General features: G+C 51.1%; 1 protein-coding gene across 1 annotated transcript in view; it reads left to right on the forward strand.

Moving 5' to 3' along the window:
• The first annotated feature begins 3,211 nt into the window (after window positions 1-3,211).
• The window catches only part of GRAMD1B (GRAM domain containing 1B), a 200,655-nt gene continuing 190,108 nt past the window's right edge, over window positions 3,212-13,758 (forward strand). Inside the window, exon 1 of the mRNA XM_062197227.1 lies at window positions 3,212-3,585. Coding sequence (XP_062053211.1) covers window positions 3,212-3,585 — 374 coding nt within the window. The remainder of the gene's footprint in view (window positions 3,586-13,758) is intronic.

Consider the following 13,758-nt stretch of genomic DNA (forward strand, 5'->3'; position numbering starts at 1 on the left):
ACATGTGATTTCAGGGTGGATCCCAAGCAAGCCAGGGCTAGTAAGTAACATTCTGGTGCTACAGGGGACCTGTTTTCCAGGGCCAATACATTTGGGGAGACTCCAGTGGCTTCCAAATGGCCCGGCCTTGTCAGCAGTTAGTCATTATCATTTTATCTACGGCCTTGGATACATGACTGCATCTCTTGTCTTGCTTTCATCAATTATAAAATGGGGGTAATGACATGTTCCACCTTACTCCTAGCTGAAAGTGCAGGAAGGCATGTGAAGGCCCCTTTAAAAAGTGTAAAGGGCCCTGTAGAAATAAAAATCACAGGATGCTGGAGAGAATCAGGGGGAGGAGAAACTTGGTTCTTCCCTCAAGGGCAGTCAGACTCACAGCTGTACAGGGTTCAGTGTTTCCAAGCAGGGCCCCGTTCTTCCTGTACTTACGGTACCAGGGCAACCAGAAACCTGAAGGGAACTGGGAGTATGTGCTTTGAGTAGGGTTTTAAGGGATGAAAAGCTAGCAGTGCAGGTGGGAGTAAGGGAGGACAGGGTTAGGGACACGAGGTGCCCTGGGTGTGTGCTTCCCAACCAGGTGAGACCATTTCAGATCTAGTTGGGAGGTTTGTCCTCGGGCCAGGTAAAACGTAGGCGGTCCCTCTCAACCCCCGCCCTGCCTCAGGTTTACATTACATCTCCTAGGGTTTCAGGTAGGAATCTGTGGCAGGTGGGAAAATGGCTGAAGTGTATGGGGGAAGGAGGCAGTGGCTTTTCTTCCTTTTGAGTGTATGCATGTAAATTCACAGTGCCCAGGATAAACTTCAAGTGGGCTTCCCCCGCTGTTGACCCTTTGTCCAAAATACTCATGGAATCTTCCAGCCCTGTCTATAAACATTTCATTTCCTTGCCCTCCAAATGAATGGCAATGTCCCACCTTTCCTTCTCCCCATAAACTTACCTGAGACCCCAGTCTCCAACTCCAGCAGCCTACCTGACACCAGGTTCCTTGCCCTGGGAAGTTAGCAGACCTCCTGCACAGTCCTCTTCCATGAAGGAGATCCAAGGCACAGATCAAAGCCCATGGAACCTTGGCTTTGCTCTGGTTGCTGAGGTCTGGAGTGACAGCCAGCCTCCCCAGCATCCTGGAGCCGGAAGGGGTGCCCTGCCCCTCACCAGACTTCACACCTGATGGAGAAGGACTCTCCTTTCTGTGCTATGTCCGGGAGTTAAAATAGAGTGACACCAAACCGTTCCTAGGAGAGCCAGTGCCGGATGTGAGGAGTCAGAAACTGGGGCCGCTGTTGCAGAGTCGTTCACGGGCAGGCCTGGCCCTGGCTCTTTGGACACAGGATCTCCTTAAGTCTCTGGGCCTCTGGGAGGTGATGCAATCTCAGGATGCCTTGAGCTCCTCCAGCTGGGTCACTGCAGGGCACGATGGACCCACAGCCAGCTGTCAGCTTTGCTGTCTTGGATATATTTTCTTGCTGTGAATTCTTGTGGTCTTTAGGGATGCGATTTTTTTTTTCCTCTTCACATCCCTTGGGACTCTGTGAAATGTGATCCTCATCGTGGCACAGAAGCTGGGCATCAGCTCCCAAATGCAAACTGGACTCTCAGAAAGGGGCAGGGAAGACCGGTGACTCAGACTGTGGACTCTGTGGTGTATTTGTTGGGGCTCCTCATGGCCTTTTGGATAGCTGCTTAGTGAAGAGACTGATGCTCTGAGCAGAGGAGGGAGTAGCGTGGGCGCTGTGGCCCCTGCTGTAGGAGCTAGGCTGGTTAGCCGGGGCCCTAGCACCTGCAGAGTGTTCAAGCGGGGGCATCAGATCCAGGGCTGCTCTCTATAGGAGGCAACACCTGAGTCTGTAGAGAGTGAGTGGCTCGGCACATCCTGGCACACCATCAGGCCTGACATGGAGATACACTTGGGTGTGTGTGACCCAGCCCGTGCTCCCAAGCAGAATGAAACAGAATGGAATCTTCCCCTAGGAATGGGACGCCCCCCCCTCCACTCTCTGGGGCCCTGCTGGATGCACTGCCTTGCAGGTGCTCACCCTCCTCTAACATCCTTCTTTGCTTGGGAGCAGCTAAGGTATTGGCGGGGGCCCCATCCATGTTCCTTCCGGGTCCTGTGGTTATGTGTCTCTCAGATCCCACTGTCTGTCCATCTTTGGTATGTCATGTCTGGCGTCCTCAGGCCGTGCTACACGGCTGTCCTCTCTTCTAACCTTGTTCATTTTGGAAGCAGCCTCCAGAAACCTCGCTTCCTCCCTGTGACGGTCCCCAGTCCACCCCGCGCGTCGCTCAAACACAGCCCCATTCTTAGGAGAAGCGATTCAGCCGCAAAGCCCCCTAGTGTTGCTCACTCTTGTATCTTGGGTGGCCTGAGAGAATGGGGACTGAATTCATTGCTTCACCCCCCTCCCTAACCCCCGCTCCCAGGAAAAAGCGGGGAGTTGTTGGGCTAACGAGAGCTGCTGGCCAATCGCTGCTCTGAGAAAGTTTGGTGTGCGCTGCTCTTTGCCTAGGCTGATTGGAGCAGCGCGGCTGGAGGCCGAGCCGCTGCCGAGGTCCTCCGTGTACAGTTACACTGCCGCCGCTGCCTGTGCGTGCCCTTTCGGGGTAGGCACCCCAGCCCCCTGCTCCTCCTCCTCCTGTTTGGTTTTTATCCAGTGTCTCGCTTCCTCTCTCTCCCTCTCTCTCTTTCTCTCCCTCCTACCACTGCCTTTTCCTCCTGCTCTCTCTGCCTCCCTGCAGCGCCAAGCCGGCTCCCCGACCAGATCTGCCGAACGCAAACCGCTGAGAGTTTGCTGCGCCGCCCCCCTGGGGCCCCGGGCCGCCGACTCCCTCTCAGGCAAAGACGCAAGCGAGCGGGCGAGCGAGCGAGCGCAGCGGAAGAAAAACAAGCGGGCGCGCAAGGGGAGCCCCAGGAGGGCGGCCGAGTGGCTGGCAGGCGCCTCCCGCCGTGTCCGGGTCGCCTCGCCTCGGAGGACGCGCGCTCCGAAAAGTTAGACTCCCGGCGGCGGCGGCGCGCCGCGTCCCCTCGCGTCCCCTTCCTCGCGCGGCGCTCCAGGAAAAGAACTTGCTCTTCGGGCCGCTCGAGTAGCGAGCGATTGCAGCCGTGAGCGGGGACCGTGTGCGGCGGGCCAGGGGTTGGGGAGCGGCGAGCCGGAGACGCGGACGAGCGCGGCTGCTGGCCGAGGGCGCGCGGAGGCACCGAGCCCCCATGCCGGCTGCCAACATGATGGAGAACCTGCAGCTGCCCGCCCTGCAGGTGCCCGAGCCGCAGGGCGCGCCCGAGGGCAGCCCGGTGTGGTCCAGCTCGTCGACCCCCACGCTCCGCCGCCGGCGTTTCAAGATGCGCCGAATGCAGAACGTGCAAGAGCAGAGCTTGGAGGCCGGGCTGACCCAGGACTTGCCCGGCGTGCTGGCCCCTGGCAAGGAGTTCCTGCAGCTGCCGTCCATCGAGATCACGCCCTCCAGCGACGAGGACACCCCGTGGTCCAACTGCTCCACACCCAGCGCTTCCCCGCGCCGCAAACGCTTCCTCCTCCGCAAGTGGCTGAGGGTCAGGGAGCGGAAGGAGTGCAGTGAAAGCAGGTAGGTTCCTGTTCCGCCCCGGCCGTCTTCCCTTGCCTCCTGCCGCTCCCCAGAGCCGCCAGGGCCCCAGGGCATCCTGGTGGAAACCTCCCGGAGCGCTGCGCGCGCGCGGCGCCAGGGTTAGTGATCCCTTCGCTTCCACGCCAGGCGCCAGGGTGAGGGCCTCGTGCTAGATGCCACGAGACATGGGCTTCACACAGCGTGCCATCTGGCTTGAACCTCGCAGCCAAGCGAACAGTAAAAATGATAGCAGTTAGTGGGCCGCTATGTGGAGCGCTCCAGGTAGCTCCACATCTCGTCTTCCCAGAAGCTCGCTCCCGGAGGTAGGTACTGCTGTGATTGTCATCTTACAGTTAGAGCTAGCCAGAGAAGGGGGAAGGGGATTCAGTGGCTTCTTCACTTGGATTTGGATTTCCAAACTCCAATTTTTATTATTTTGCGTTTGACCACACCAGATTGTTTTAACTGGCCCATACTGGTAGAGCTGGAGTGTTCTTGTTGAGTGAGTCACACCGTCACACCACTGTGATTTGTGCCAGCTGCTTTCTTGATAGGTAATTGTGGCATCTAGGTAGTGGGAAAGTTGGAACTTCCCTGTAGAACCGATGTAGAAAGCCATGAGGCAGTGCGCTCCAACCTTGGTCAGGAGAGGTGCTGCCAGGGGTTGTGTCTGAGCCAAGCTTGTTCCCTGGCGGCTGGGGAATCCTTGGGCATTCATTGATACCATGTACTCTGCCCATTCACATGTAGTATTTATTTGTTTTGTAACTTCTTATTCATTCATTTATATCATTGGAAGGTAGATGGGAAGTTTGAGGGTGGGGGAAATTGCTATTTATATAAATATTTTGGACTTGAAAGAGAGAGAGAGATTGAGAGAGACAGCTCCCATCTACTGGATCACTACCCAGATGCCCACAGTGACTGGAGCTGGGCCATATTGAAGCCCGGACTTGGGACTCAACCCAAGTCTCCCACATGGGTGGCATGGACCCAATCATTGGAGCCATCACTGTTGCCTCCCAGGATCTAATTGGCAGGAAGCTGGAGTCAGGAGCCAGAACCAGAATCAACTGAATCCAGGTACTTTCTTTTCAAGAGTTATTTATTTATTTGAAAAATCAGTGTGTGTGTTTGGGGGGAGGAGAGGTATCTTCCATCCACTGGTTTACTCCCCAGATAGCCACGTCGGCCAGGGCTGGGCCAGGCCAAAGCCAGCATCCAGGAACTTCTTCTGGGTCTCCCACATGGGTAGTAGGGGCCTAAGTACTTGACTGTCTTCCACTGCTGTTCCCAGGCACATGAACTTGGAGCTTGAATCCAAATACTTCGATATGAGATGCTGGAGTCCTAACCAGTGTCTTTATCACTAGGCCAAACACCTGCCTCCCACACCCCCCAATTATTTTTAGATCATAGAGCCCTGTCTTTTAATTCGAAGTTTGTGTTCTTGTGTAGGGTAACTGAATCTCTGTCCACTTTCCTGGGGACTCCTCCCAATCTGTTCAGTTTCATTCATTTCAATAAACAAGTGTTTATTGAATGTACTGTGAACTCAGTCTGGTACCAGCTAGCAGCGATGATGCTGGAGAGGGTGTGGCGGACAGGCTGAGTAGGGGGAGAGGATGTGGCAGGGCAGAGGAGGATGGGGGCACTTGTGTAAGAGTTAAAGGCATGTGAGTGTCACTCACACTGAGTGGGGAGCATTGGAAGGCATAGCCTGTTCTGTGTAGTATAGAGATGAGGATAACCCTGGAGACATGGAGGAGGAGGCTCAAACCTTGCCAGTACAGGTAGATAGTGGAAAATAGGAAGACTATGAGGGCGGTGCATGAGACCAGGTACGAGGGAAAATATGGGGAAAGGTAAAAGAAACAGAGTGCTGTTGTCTTGGCGGGATGGGGGTGGGTATTGAAGACGGAGAAAGGGTTAGGCAGAAGTTGTCTGAGCTTTTTGGGGTGTGTGTGTGTGTGTGTGTGTGAGCTTTTCATGGCTGTAACGAACTCTCAAAAGAAGTTGCTGAGGAAGGAAGAAGGTTCCCTGCATCTCCTGGTTGTGGAGGTTTGCAGTTTGAGATGGGGGGTGGGCGGGGTGCCACTGGTCTAGTGTATGGTGGCTGGCAGTGGCACAGTGTGTGTGGGAGGTGGAGGGAGGATCACTTGGCAAGCCAGAAAGTGGAGAGAGACTGGGAGCACGCTGGTCCTCCGTGTGGTCTCTCCTTTTACAAAGTCACCATGAGTCCATCATGAGGGCATCATTCCAGTGGCTTAACACATTCTAAGCCCTTTCCAGGACACCCCAGCTTCAGACCCCGTAATATAATGAAGTCCCATCCTTAATCCCTTAACATAAGACTCTGGGAATCAAACCCTTAAAATCTGGGCCTTTGAGGGACTCCAAGCTGTCATCAAATCATAGCTTTCTGCTCCTGGCCCCCAAAGGTTCATGTCCACCTCACGGGGTTTCTCTTTTCTGTTTGCAGTGACTGCGTATGGTGCTCCCTGCAGGTGCAGATGGAGCACTTTGTTCTCTGCCATTAAAAAGAAGAACTTAAAATTTTGAGAAGGACGGAGCCAGAGACATAGATACAGATAGACAGACAGACAGAACTCCCATCTGCTGGTGCAGATGTGTTTCTGCCCACAAAGACCAGAGACTGGGAATGAAATCCAATGCCACATGGGTGGTAGAGACCCAGTTATCTGAGCCATCGCTGCTGCTTCCCAGAGTCTGCATTAGCAGGAAGCTGGAGTCAGGAGCCAGAGCTGGGAATTGAACCCAGGTACCCACATCTGAGATGTGGGTGAACTAATTACCTGGCTAAATGCCTGCCCCTGTTCTCAGGCTGTGTGTGTGTGCATCTGTGCACCTTAAGGACAACAGTTCTGTTGTGGTGCCTCACCCTGCTGCCTTTTCTACAGAGTAGAAGGAAATGGAGCAAGCTTGGTGGAAGCTATTTTGGAACTAAAATCATTTGTGATCACTTTTCAGCTTTCTCCTGCAGTGTGAAAGACCCTAAAATAGACCTTACTGTAACATTGAGATTCTACCGTGGATACAGAGGACAAAAAAATATATGGGGGGAAAAGTCATGTATTCCTGGCTAAGGTGAAATTGAGATTAGATTAAGCAAGATTATATTTAAGAAAGGTATTCCTGGTTTTGAGAACTGTTTTTGTTGGAGTGGGGAGGATTTTCACCTCCTTGCTGTACTTTAAGGCTTTTTTCTTAAACGGTGGTTGGTTGCATTAAAAGAATATTTGTATTCAGTTGTCCCTTGGTATGCATGGGGATTGGTTCCAGGGCCTCCCCCGATACCAGAAGTCTGTAGATGCTCAAGTCCCTATGTAAAGTGGCACAATATTTTCAAAGACCTCTTATACATCCTCCCATATACTTTATTTTTTTAAGAGAGTTATTTATTTATTTGAAAGTCAGAGTCACACACACAGAGAAGGAGAGGTAGAGGGAGAGAAAGAGTGAGAGAGAGAGGTCCTCCATCTACAAGTTCACTCCCCAGTTGGCCACAATGGCCAGAGCTATGTCGATCCAAAGCCAGGAGCTTTGGACAACAGTGTGTCTCCCATGCGGGTGCAGAGGCCCAAGCACTTGGGCCATCTTCTACTGCTTTCCCAGGCCAAAGCAGAGAGCTGGATCAGAAGTGGAGCAGCTGGGACTCGAACCAGCACCCATCTGGGATGCTGGCACTGCAGGCAGCGGCTTCACCTGTTATACTACAGCGCCGGCCCTTCCTGCCATTACTTTAAATAATCTCTAGATTACTTATAATACCTAATATAATGTAAATGCAATGTTAACCATAGTTATACTGTAGTGGTTAGAGAATAATGGGAAAAAAAAAAAAACAGCTGTACCAATTTAGTCCTGGTGCAAATTTTTTCCCAAGTATTTTATTTTTCATTCTTCTTTTTAAAGATTTACTTATTTATTTTGAAAGCTTACAGTGAAAGATAGAGGGAGATCCTCTATCTGCTTGTTCACTCCCCAGATGGCTACAAAATGGGCAGGGCTGCACCAGGCCAAAGCCAGAAGCCAGGAGCTTCTTTCAGGTCTCCCACATGGGTGCAAGGGCCCAAGCAGTTGGGCCAATTTCCACTGATTTCCCAAGTGCATTAGCCGGGAGCTGGCTTGGAAGTGGAGCAGCCAGGTCTGAAACCGGTGCCCATATGGGATGCCGGCGTTGCAGGAGGTGGCTTAACTCACTATGTCAAAACACTGGCCCCCCAAGTGTTTTTATTCATGGCTGTAGAACCTGTGGCTATGGAGGCCGACTGTATGGATAGAAAAAGGATTCCATAGACTTGGTTCAAACCCAATTTTGTCCGACTTAAATCTTTACTCTCAACCACTGTTATACTGCCTCTTGCTGGAAGCTATGTGGATTGTCTAAAACAGAGCACTTGAAAATGAAGGGCATCCCATGGAAACAAAGGGCACAGTCAAGTAAAGTAGATACTTAAGGATACCCGTCAAGATTGCCTGAGAAGGAATTGCCATTTAGAGGCAATACAGGGCAAAGAACACGTGCCTTAAAGTCCGGAGACCCAGGTTTGCATTTCACTCTGTCATTGACTATGAATCCTTGGACACCTCTTGGCCTGCCTCAGTTTCACTTCCAGAATCTGGGGAAAGGGCTCTCTGTGGGGCTGGTGCTGTGGCTCAGCGGGTTAAAGCACCACCTACAGCACCGGCATCCCATATGGGCGCTGGTTCGAGTCCCGGCTGCTCCACTTCTGATCCAGCTCCTTGCTAATGTGCCTGGGAAAGGAAAGCCCTTGGGCCCCTGAACCCACGTGAGAGACCTGGAAGAAGCTCCTGGCTCCTGGCTCCTGGCTTCAGGCTGGCACAGCCCCGGCCACTGCAGCCATTTGGGGAGTGAATCAGCAGGTGGAAGAACTCTGTTTTTGTCTTTTCTGTCTTTCTCTAACTCTGACTTTCAAATAATAATAAATCTTTAAAAAGGAAGGAAGAGAGGGAGGAAGGGCTCTCTGTGGGCTAAAGGGAAGGCTCTAGGGCAGTGCATGTGACAATGTTTTGTGAACTTCCTGCTGCTGCTGCAGGGTGAAGCTGTTGCAGTGTCCTGTGCAGCTCACACAGGGAGTGTGTGTGTGTGCATGGCTCACCATGAGGCTACAGGCTCACGTGACCTGGAGGTGCTCCTGGTCTCCTCGCACCTCGAACATGCCTTGGACATGATGATTGGACATGGCTCTGCTCTGGCTTGGATTAGGGGGGATTAACATACCAGGCCCAGCATGGAGTCTTTCCTGGGCACATTTCCCATGCCAAATCCACTCTCTGCAAGGAGAAGCACACCGATCAGGCTTGCCGTGGAATTCGGTGGAGCTCACTCAGGAGGAGAGGCAGAGGGCTGTGAGGGCCGTAGCTTGTGCACTTTAACTGCGCAGAGTTGAAAACATACTTTTTTTTTTGACAGGCAGAGTGGATAGTGAGAGAGAGAGACAGAGAGAAAGGTCTTCCTTTTTGCCGTTGGTTCACCCTCCAATGGCCGCTGTGGCCGGCGCATCTCGCTGATCCGAAGCCAGGAGCCAGGAGCTTCTCCTGGTCTCCCATGCGGGTGCAGGGCCCAAGTACTTGGGCCACCCTCCACTGCCTTCCCGGGCCATAGCAGAGAGCTGGACTGGAAGAGGGGCAACCGGGATAGAATCCGGCGCCCCAACCGGGACTAGAACCCGGTGTGCCGGCGCCGCAAGGCGGAGGATTAGCCTGTTAAGCCACGGCGCCGGCCAGAGTTGAAAACATAAAGAGGGTGTGAGACCCCTTTCTAGAAAGAAGTGGAGAAAGTGCTAGAGTTAGCCTGGATTGGGGATACAGAGAACCAGAGGTACAGCGCAGGAGCACACCACGGCCACTCTTGTCCATCTTAGGTCCTCACTGCCCAGCACTGCCTGGCTTCTCATGGTGATGCATGGATGTCGATTGATGAATAACTTGGGAATGAATGAATGTTCCCCTTTTCTTTACTCGTTTAAAGTGGAATTTTCCTTATTCATGAGCCTGGAGAGATTTCCTGGAGATAAGTCCAGAGCCAATCTTTTTAAAGCAGCAATAATTTATTGAGTTAATTTTCATTTCATATAATGCACATGTTTAAATTGTGTAATTCACAGATATGTGCAGCCATACCACAATTTTAAAACGCTTTTGTCACGCGCAAACCAGCCATACCCTCAATCTTTCCATTTCCTGTTCCCTAGCCTTAGACAACCATTAATCTACTTCCTGTGGAGAGCTGAGTGCTGAGGAGAGACCAGAGCCTCATGGTGAAAGCAATCTGTTGCTCTCACAGATGGCTAAGGCCGGGTGACTTAGAAAGAATACAGGTTTATTTAGGCCTCTGTTCTGGAGGCTGGGAAGCTCAAGGGCATGGCCCTGGCATCTGCTGCACATCTTCTTGCTGCATCCTAACACGGGAGAGAGTGCCACATGGCGAGGCACAGCAACCATGCTAACTCGGTCTCTCTTCCTGTTCTTACAAACCCACTGATGCCATCGTGGGGGCCTCATGCTCATGACCTCTGCTGATCCTGACCATCTCCCAAAGGCCCTACCTCCAAAAGCCATCAACATATGAATTTGGGGATTCGTTTTCTCGAAGAGAGTGGAGTAGTTCTCACTAGAGCCCAGGAAAGGTAGGGAGTGGGATGAAAAGGGGTTGGATAAAGGAGACCAAAACCCAGACAGGAGGAATAAGTTCCTAGCACAGTTGGATGACTGTTGTTTATAGTGAGCTGTTATATATTTTATGAAGAACTAGAAGAGAGGAGCTTGAAGGCTCCCAACACAGAGAAATGACATGGACGTGGAAATGCCAATTACCCTGACTTGTTCAGTACACATTGTATACATGCACTGATATGTCACTCTGTGCCCATGAATATGTACAATTAGTAAATGTTAATTAAAAGGAACAAATGAAAAACATTTTTTTAACAGATGACCTTTCTAGGGAACACACTGAAACCTTAGCAGTTCTGTTAGCTTGTAGGTAGGGATGGATGACCAAGCATAGTCTTAATGTGGGATGTGGCAAATTGGAAGTGGTGAGTTGATAGGCTGTCAGACTGATTCTTGCCAAAGTCTGATTTTCAATTAATCAGTCACTCATCAAAAATCTACAGAGATGCCATATACAGAGTTTTGATACACAAAGAGGATTCAGCTCTGTGGGGAGCCAGGACCTCACAGTGGTATGAATATTAGAGGCAATTTCTTTTCTTTTTAATGATTTTTTAAAATTTATTTGAAAGGCAGTTATATAGAGAGAGTGAAAGATGAGAGAGAGAGAGAGAATCTTCCCTCCATTGATTCACTTCCCAAATGTCCAGAATAGCCAGGGCTGGGGCTGTCCAAAGCCAGGACCCAGGAGCTTCTTCCAGGTCTCCAACGTGGGTGCAGGGACCCAAGCAGTTGGACCATCTTCTGCTGCTTTCCCAGGTGTATTAGCGGGGAGCTGGATGGGAAGCAGGGTAGCCAGGACTCGAACAGGTGCCCATATGAGATGCTGTGGTTACAAGTGGTGGCTTAGCCTGCTACGCCACAACACCCGCCCAAGGCAACTTCTGCTTGCAGTTGTGGGTAACTGAATGGAAGTGTGGTGAGGTGGCACCTTGAAGCTTTACACTGTCCTGCCTGCTGTCTAACTGTTCACAGCCGCTTAACAGAAGATGGCAAAATGATTGCTCTCTGAGCTCAGGGCACAAAGTTGAGGGGGGCAAACTCTGAGAGGCCTGTCTCCCTACATCCTCAGCCTAACTCAGTTGTAACTGTTCAAAATCTGAACTAGGAATCAGAGCCTCTCTCTGACATGCTGGAGTCCAATAAAAAGACAGAAGTCACATGGAGATGTGTCTTCCAGGGTGACATCTTGTCACCCTCTCTGGAAGGGGAATAAAGCTGTTGAAAGGCAGGTGGCCTGGGTGATGGCTTTGCAGGGGACACAGCAGCGTGTCTCTGTGTCTGTCTTCCTGGGGCACCTTCCTAACTATCACTTTTTTTTTTTTTTGACAGGCAGAGTGGACAGTGAGAGAGAGAGAGAGAGAGACAGAGAGAAAGGTCTTCCTTTGCCGTTGGTTCACCCTCCAATGGCCGCCGCGGCCGGCGCACTGTGCTGATCCGAAGGCAGGAGCCAGGTGCTTAACCTGGTCTCCCATGGGGTGCAGGGCCCAAGCTCTATCACCTTTTGTACTGTGTTTCCCACAGCTGCTCCGTCCCCTCCTCTCTGTGACGTACCTGTCACAGCTGCTCATCTAGCAGGCTGGCAGCTGGGAGTGCAGCCAGCCTCCGTCTTATCCATGAGGGATGCGTTCCAAGATCCCTGATGGACACCTGCAGCTGACGATAGTTCTGCACCTCATATGTGCTATGTTTATTTTTTTATTTTTTATTTTTTGACAGGCAGAGTTAGACAGTGAGAGAGAGACAGAGAGAAAGGTCTTCCTTTTTCCGTTGGTTCACCCCCCAAGTGGCTGCTACGGCCAGTGCGCTGTGGCCGGTGCGCTGCGCTGATCCGAAGCCAGGAGCCAAGTGCTTCCTCCTGGTCTCCCATGTGGATGCAGGGCCCAAGGACCTGGGCCATCCTCTACTGTACTCCTGGGCCACAGCAGAGAGCTGGACTGGAAGAAGAGCAACTGGGACAGAATCCACTGCCCCGACCGGGACTAGAACCCGGGGTGCTGGCGCCGCAGGTGGAGGATTAGCCTAGTGAGCTGTGGCGCCAGCCATATGTGCTATGTTAATACATACCTTTGATAAAGTTTAATTTATAGAGACAAACAGTGATAACTAATAATAAATAAATTATTCCAGTGTGGTAGCAGTTAGTGAGTTCAGTCTCTCTCAAAATATCTTGCAGTGCTGTATCCACCCTGCTTCTTGATCCCCAGTAACTAAATAACCATGGCAAATGAAACCGTGGAAAAGGGAGATGACCATGTTGTCATCCTGCAGTCTCGGGGCTCTTGCTGGGTTCCACATTTGTCTGTTGGTAGTGTCTCTCCGTGAGTCTTCCCAGTCGGGTAAGGCTGGGTTGTCTCTCTGGTACTGGGTTAGAAGGCATGTGGTTTGCAGGTAATGAATATACACCGTGTGTATGCCTGTCTTGATTCTCCATCCCTTTCCTCCGTCCGTGAGAGGGAGACTTGCTTCAGTTTCTCCTCCATGTGCAAGAGAGAAGGGTGATCTTGTATCCAAATGCTGTATCCATCAGCCAGCCCTATTTGGATGTTCCCTGCTCTGTAGGTAGCACACCCTATGGGAGACGCACAAGGAGTATAGGAGAGGGAAAACTTCTGACTTTAAATATATATATATATTTTAAAAGTATTTACATATACTTTTAAAGATATATATGTTTTAATACATATTTAAAAGTATATGTATATACATAAAATATATATTTTAAATACTTTTTAAAATATTTATTATATATGTATACATTTGAAAGGGAGAGAGAGGGAGAGAGAGAGAGATCTTCCATATGCTGGTTTACTCCCCAAATGACTGCAATGGCTGGAGCAGAGTCATGCTGAAGCCAGGAGCCTGGAACTTCATCAGTCTCCCATGTGGGTGACAGGGGCTCAAGTACTTGAGCCATCTTCCCACCTGCCTTCCCAGGTATGGTAACAGGGAGCTGGATAGGAAGTAGATTTGTCAGAAGTTAAACTGGCACTCTGATATGGGATGCCAGTGTTGCAAGTAGAGCCTTAACCTGCTGTTGTACAACGCTGACTCCTGTGTTCTTAAAACAAAGCAACACTCAGGTGCAAAGGAGACATGGTCAGCAGATTAAGAAAGTGATCAGTGCTGGAAGGGTTAACTGGCAAAACCACCTGGAGGCCCACAGTTCCTTAAGGGCGGAGACTAAGTCTTACTTTGTACCAAGTTTTCTGCCAAGGACTTTAAATATGTTAAATCCCTGAGGGCAGTTTCACCTCTGGGGAGCCTGAAGTTGAGAGCTTAACTTGTTCCTGGTCAGGCAGAAGCAAGGCCAGTCTTCTGATCTCGAAGCAGTGGGAGGGTTTCTTGCAGTTCCACTGTCCTGTTTGCCCAGAGCCTGGAAGCAAGCAGCCCTGGCATGCCTGAGATGGGAAGGCCTCCGAAGAGCACGTAGGTTTGTGGATGCATGGCGCT

This window comes from Lepus europaeus, chromosome 7 (genome assembly GCF_033115175.1).
Source record: "Lepus europaeus isolate LE1 chromosome 7, mLepTim1.pri, whole genome shotgun sequence".
NCBI classification, from domain to species: Eukaryota; Metazoa; Chordata; class Mammalia; order Lagomorpha; family Leporidae; genus Lepus; species Lepus europaeus.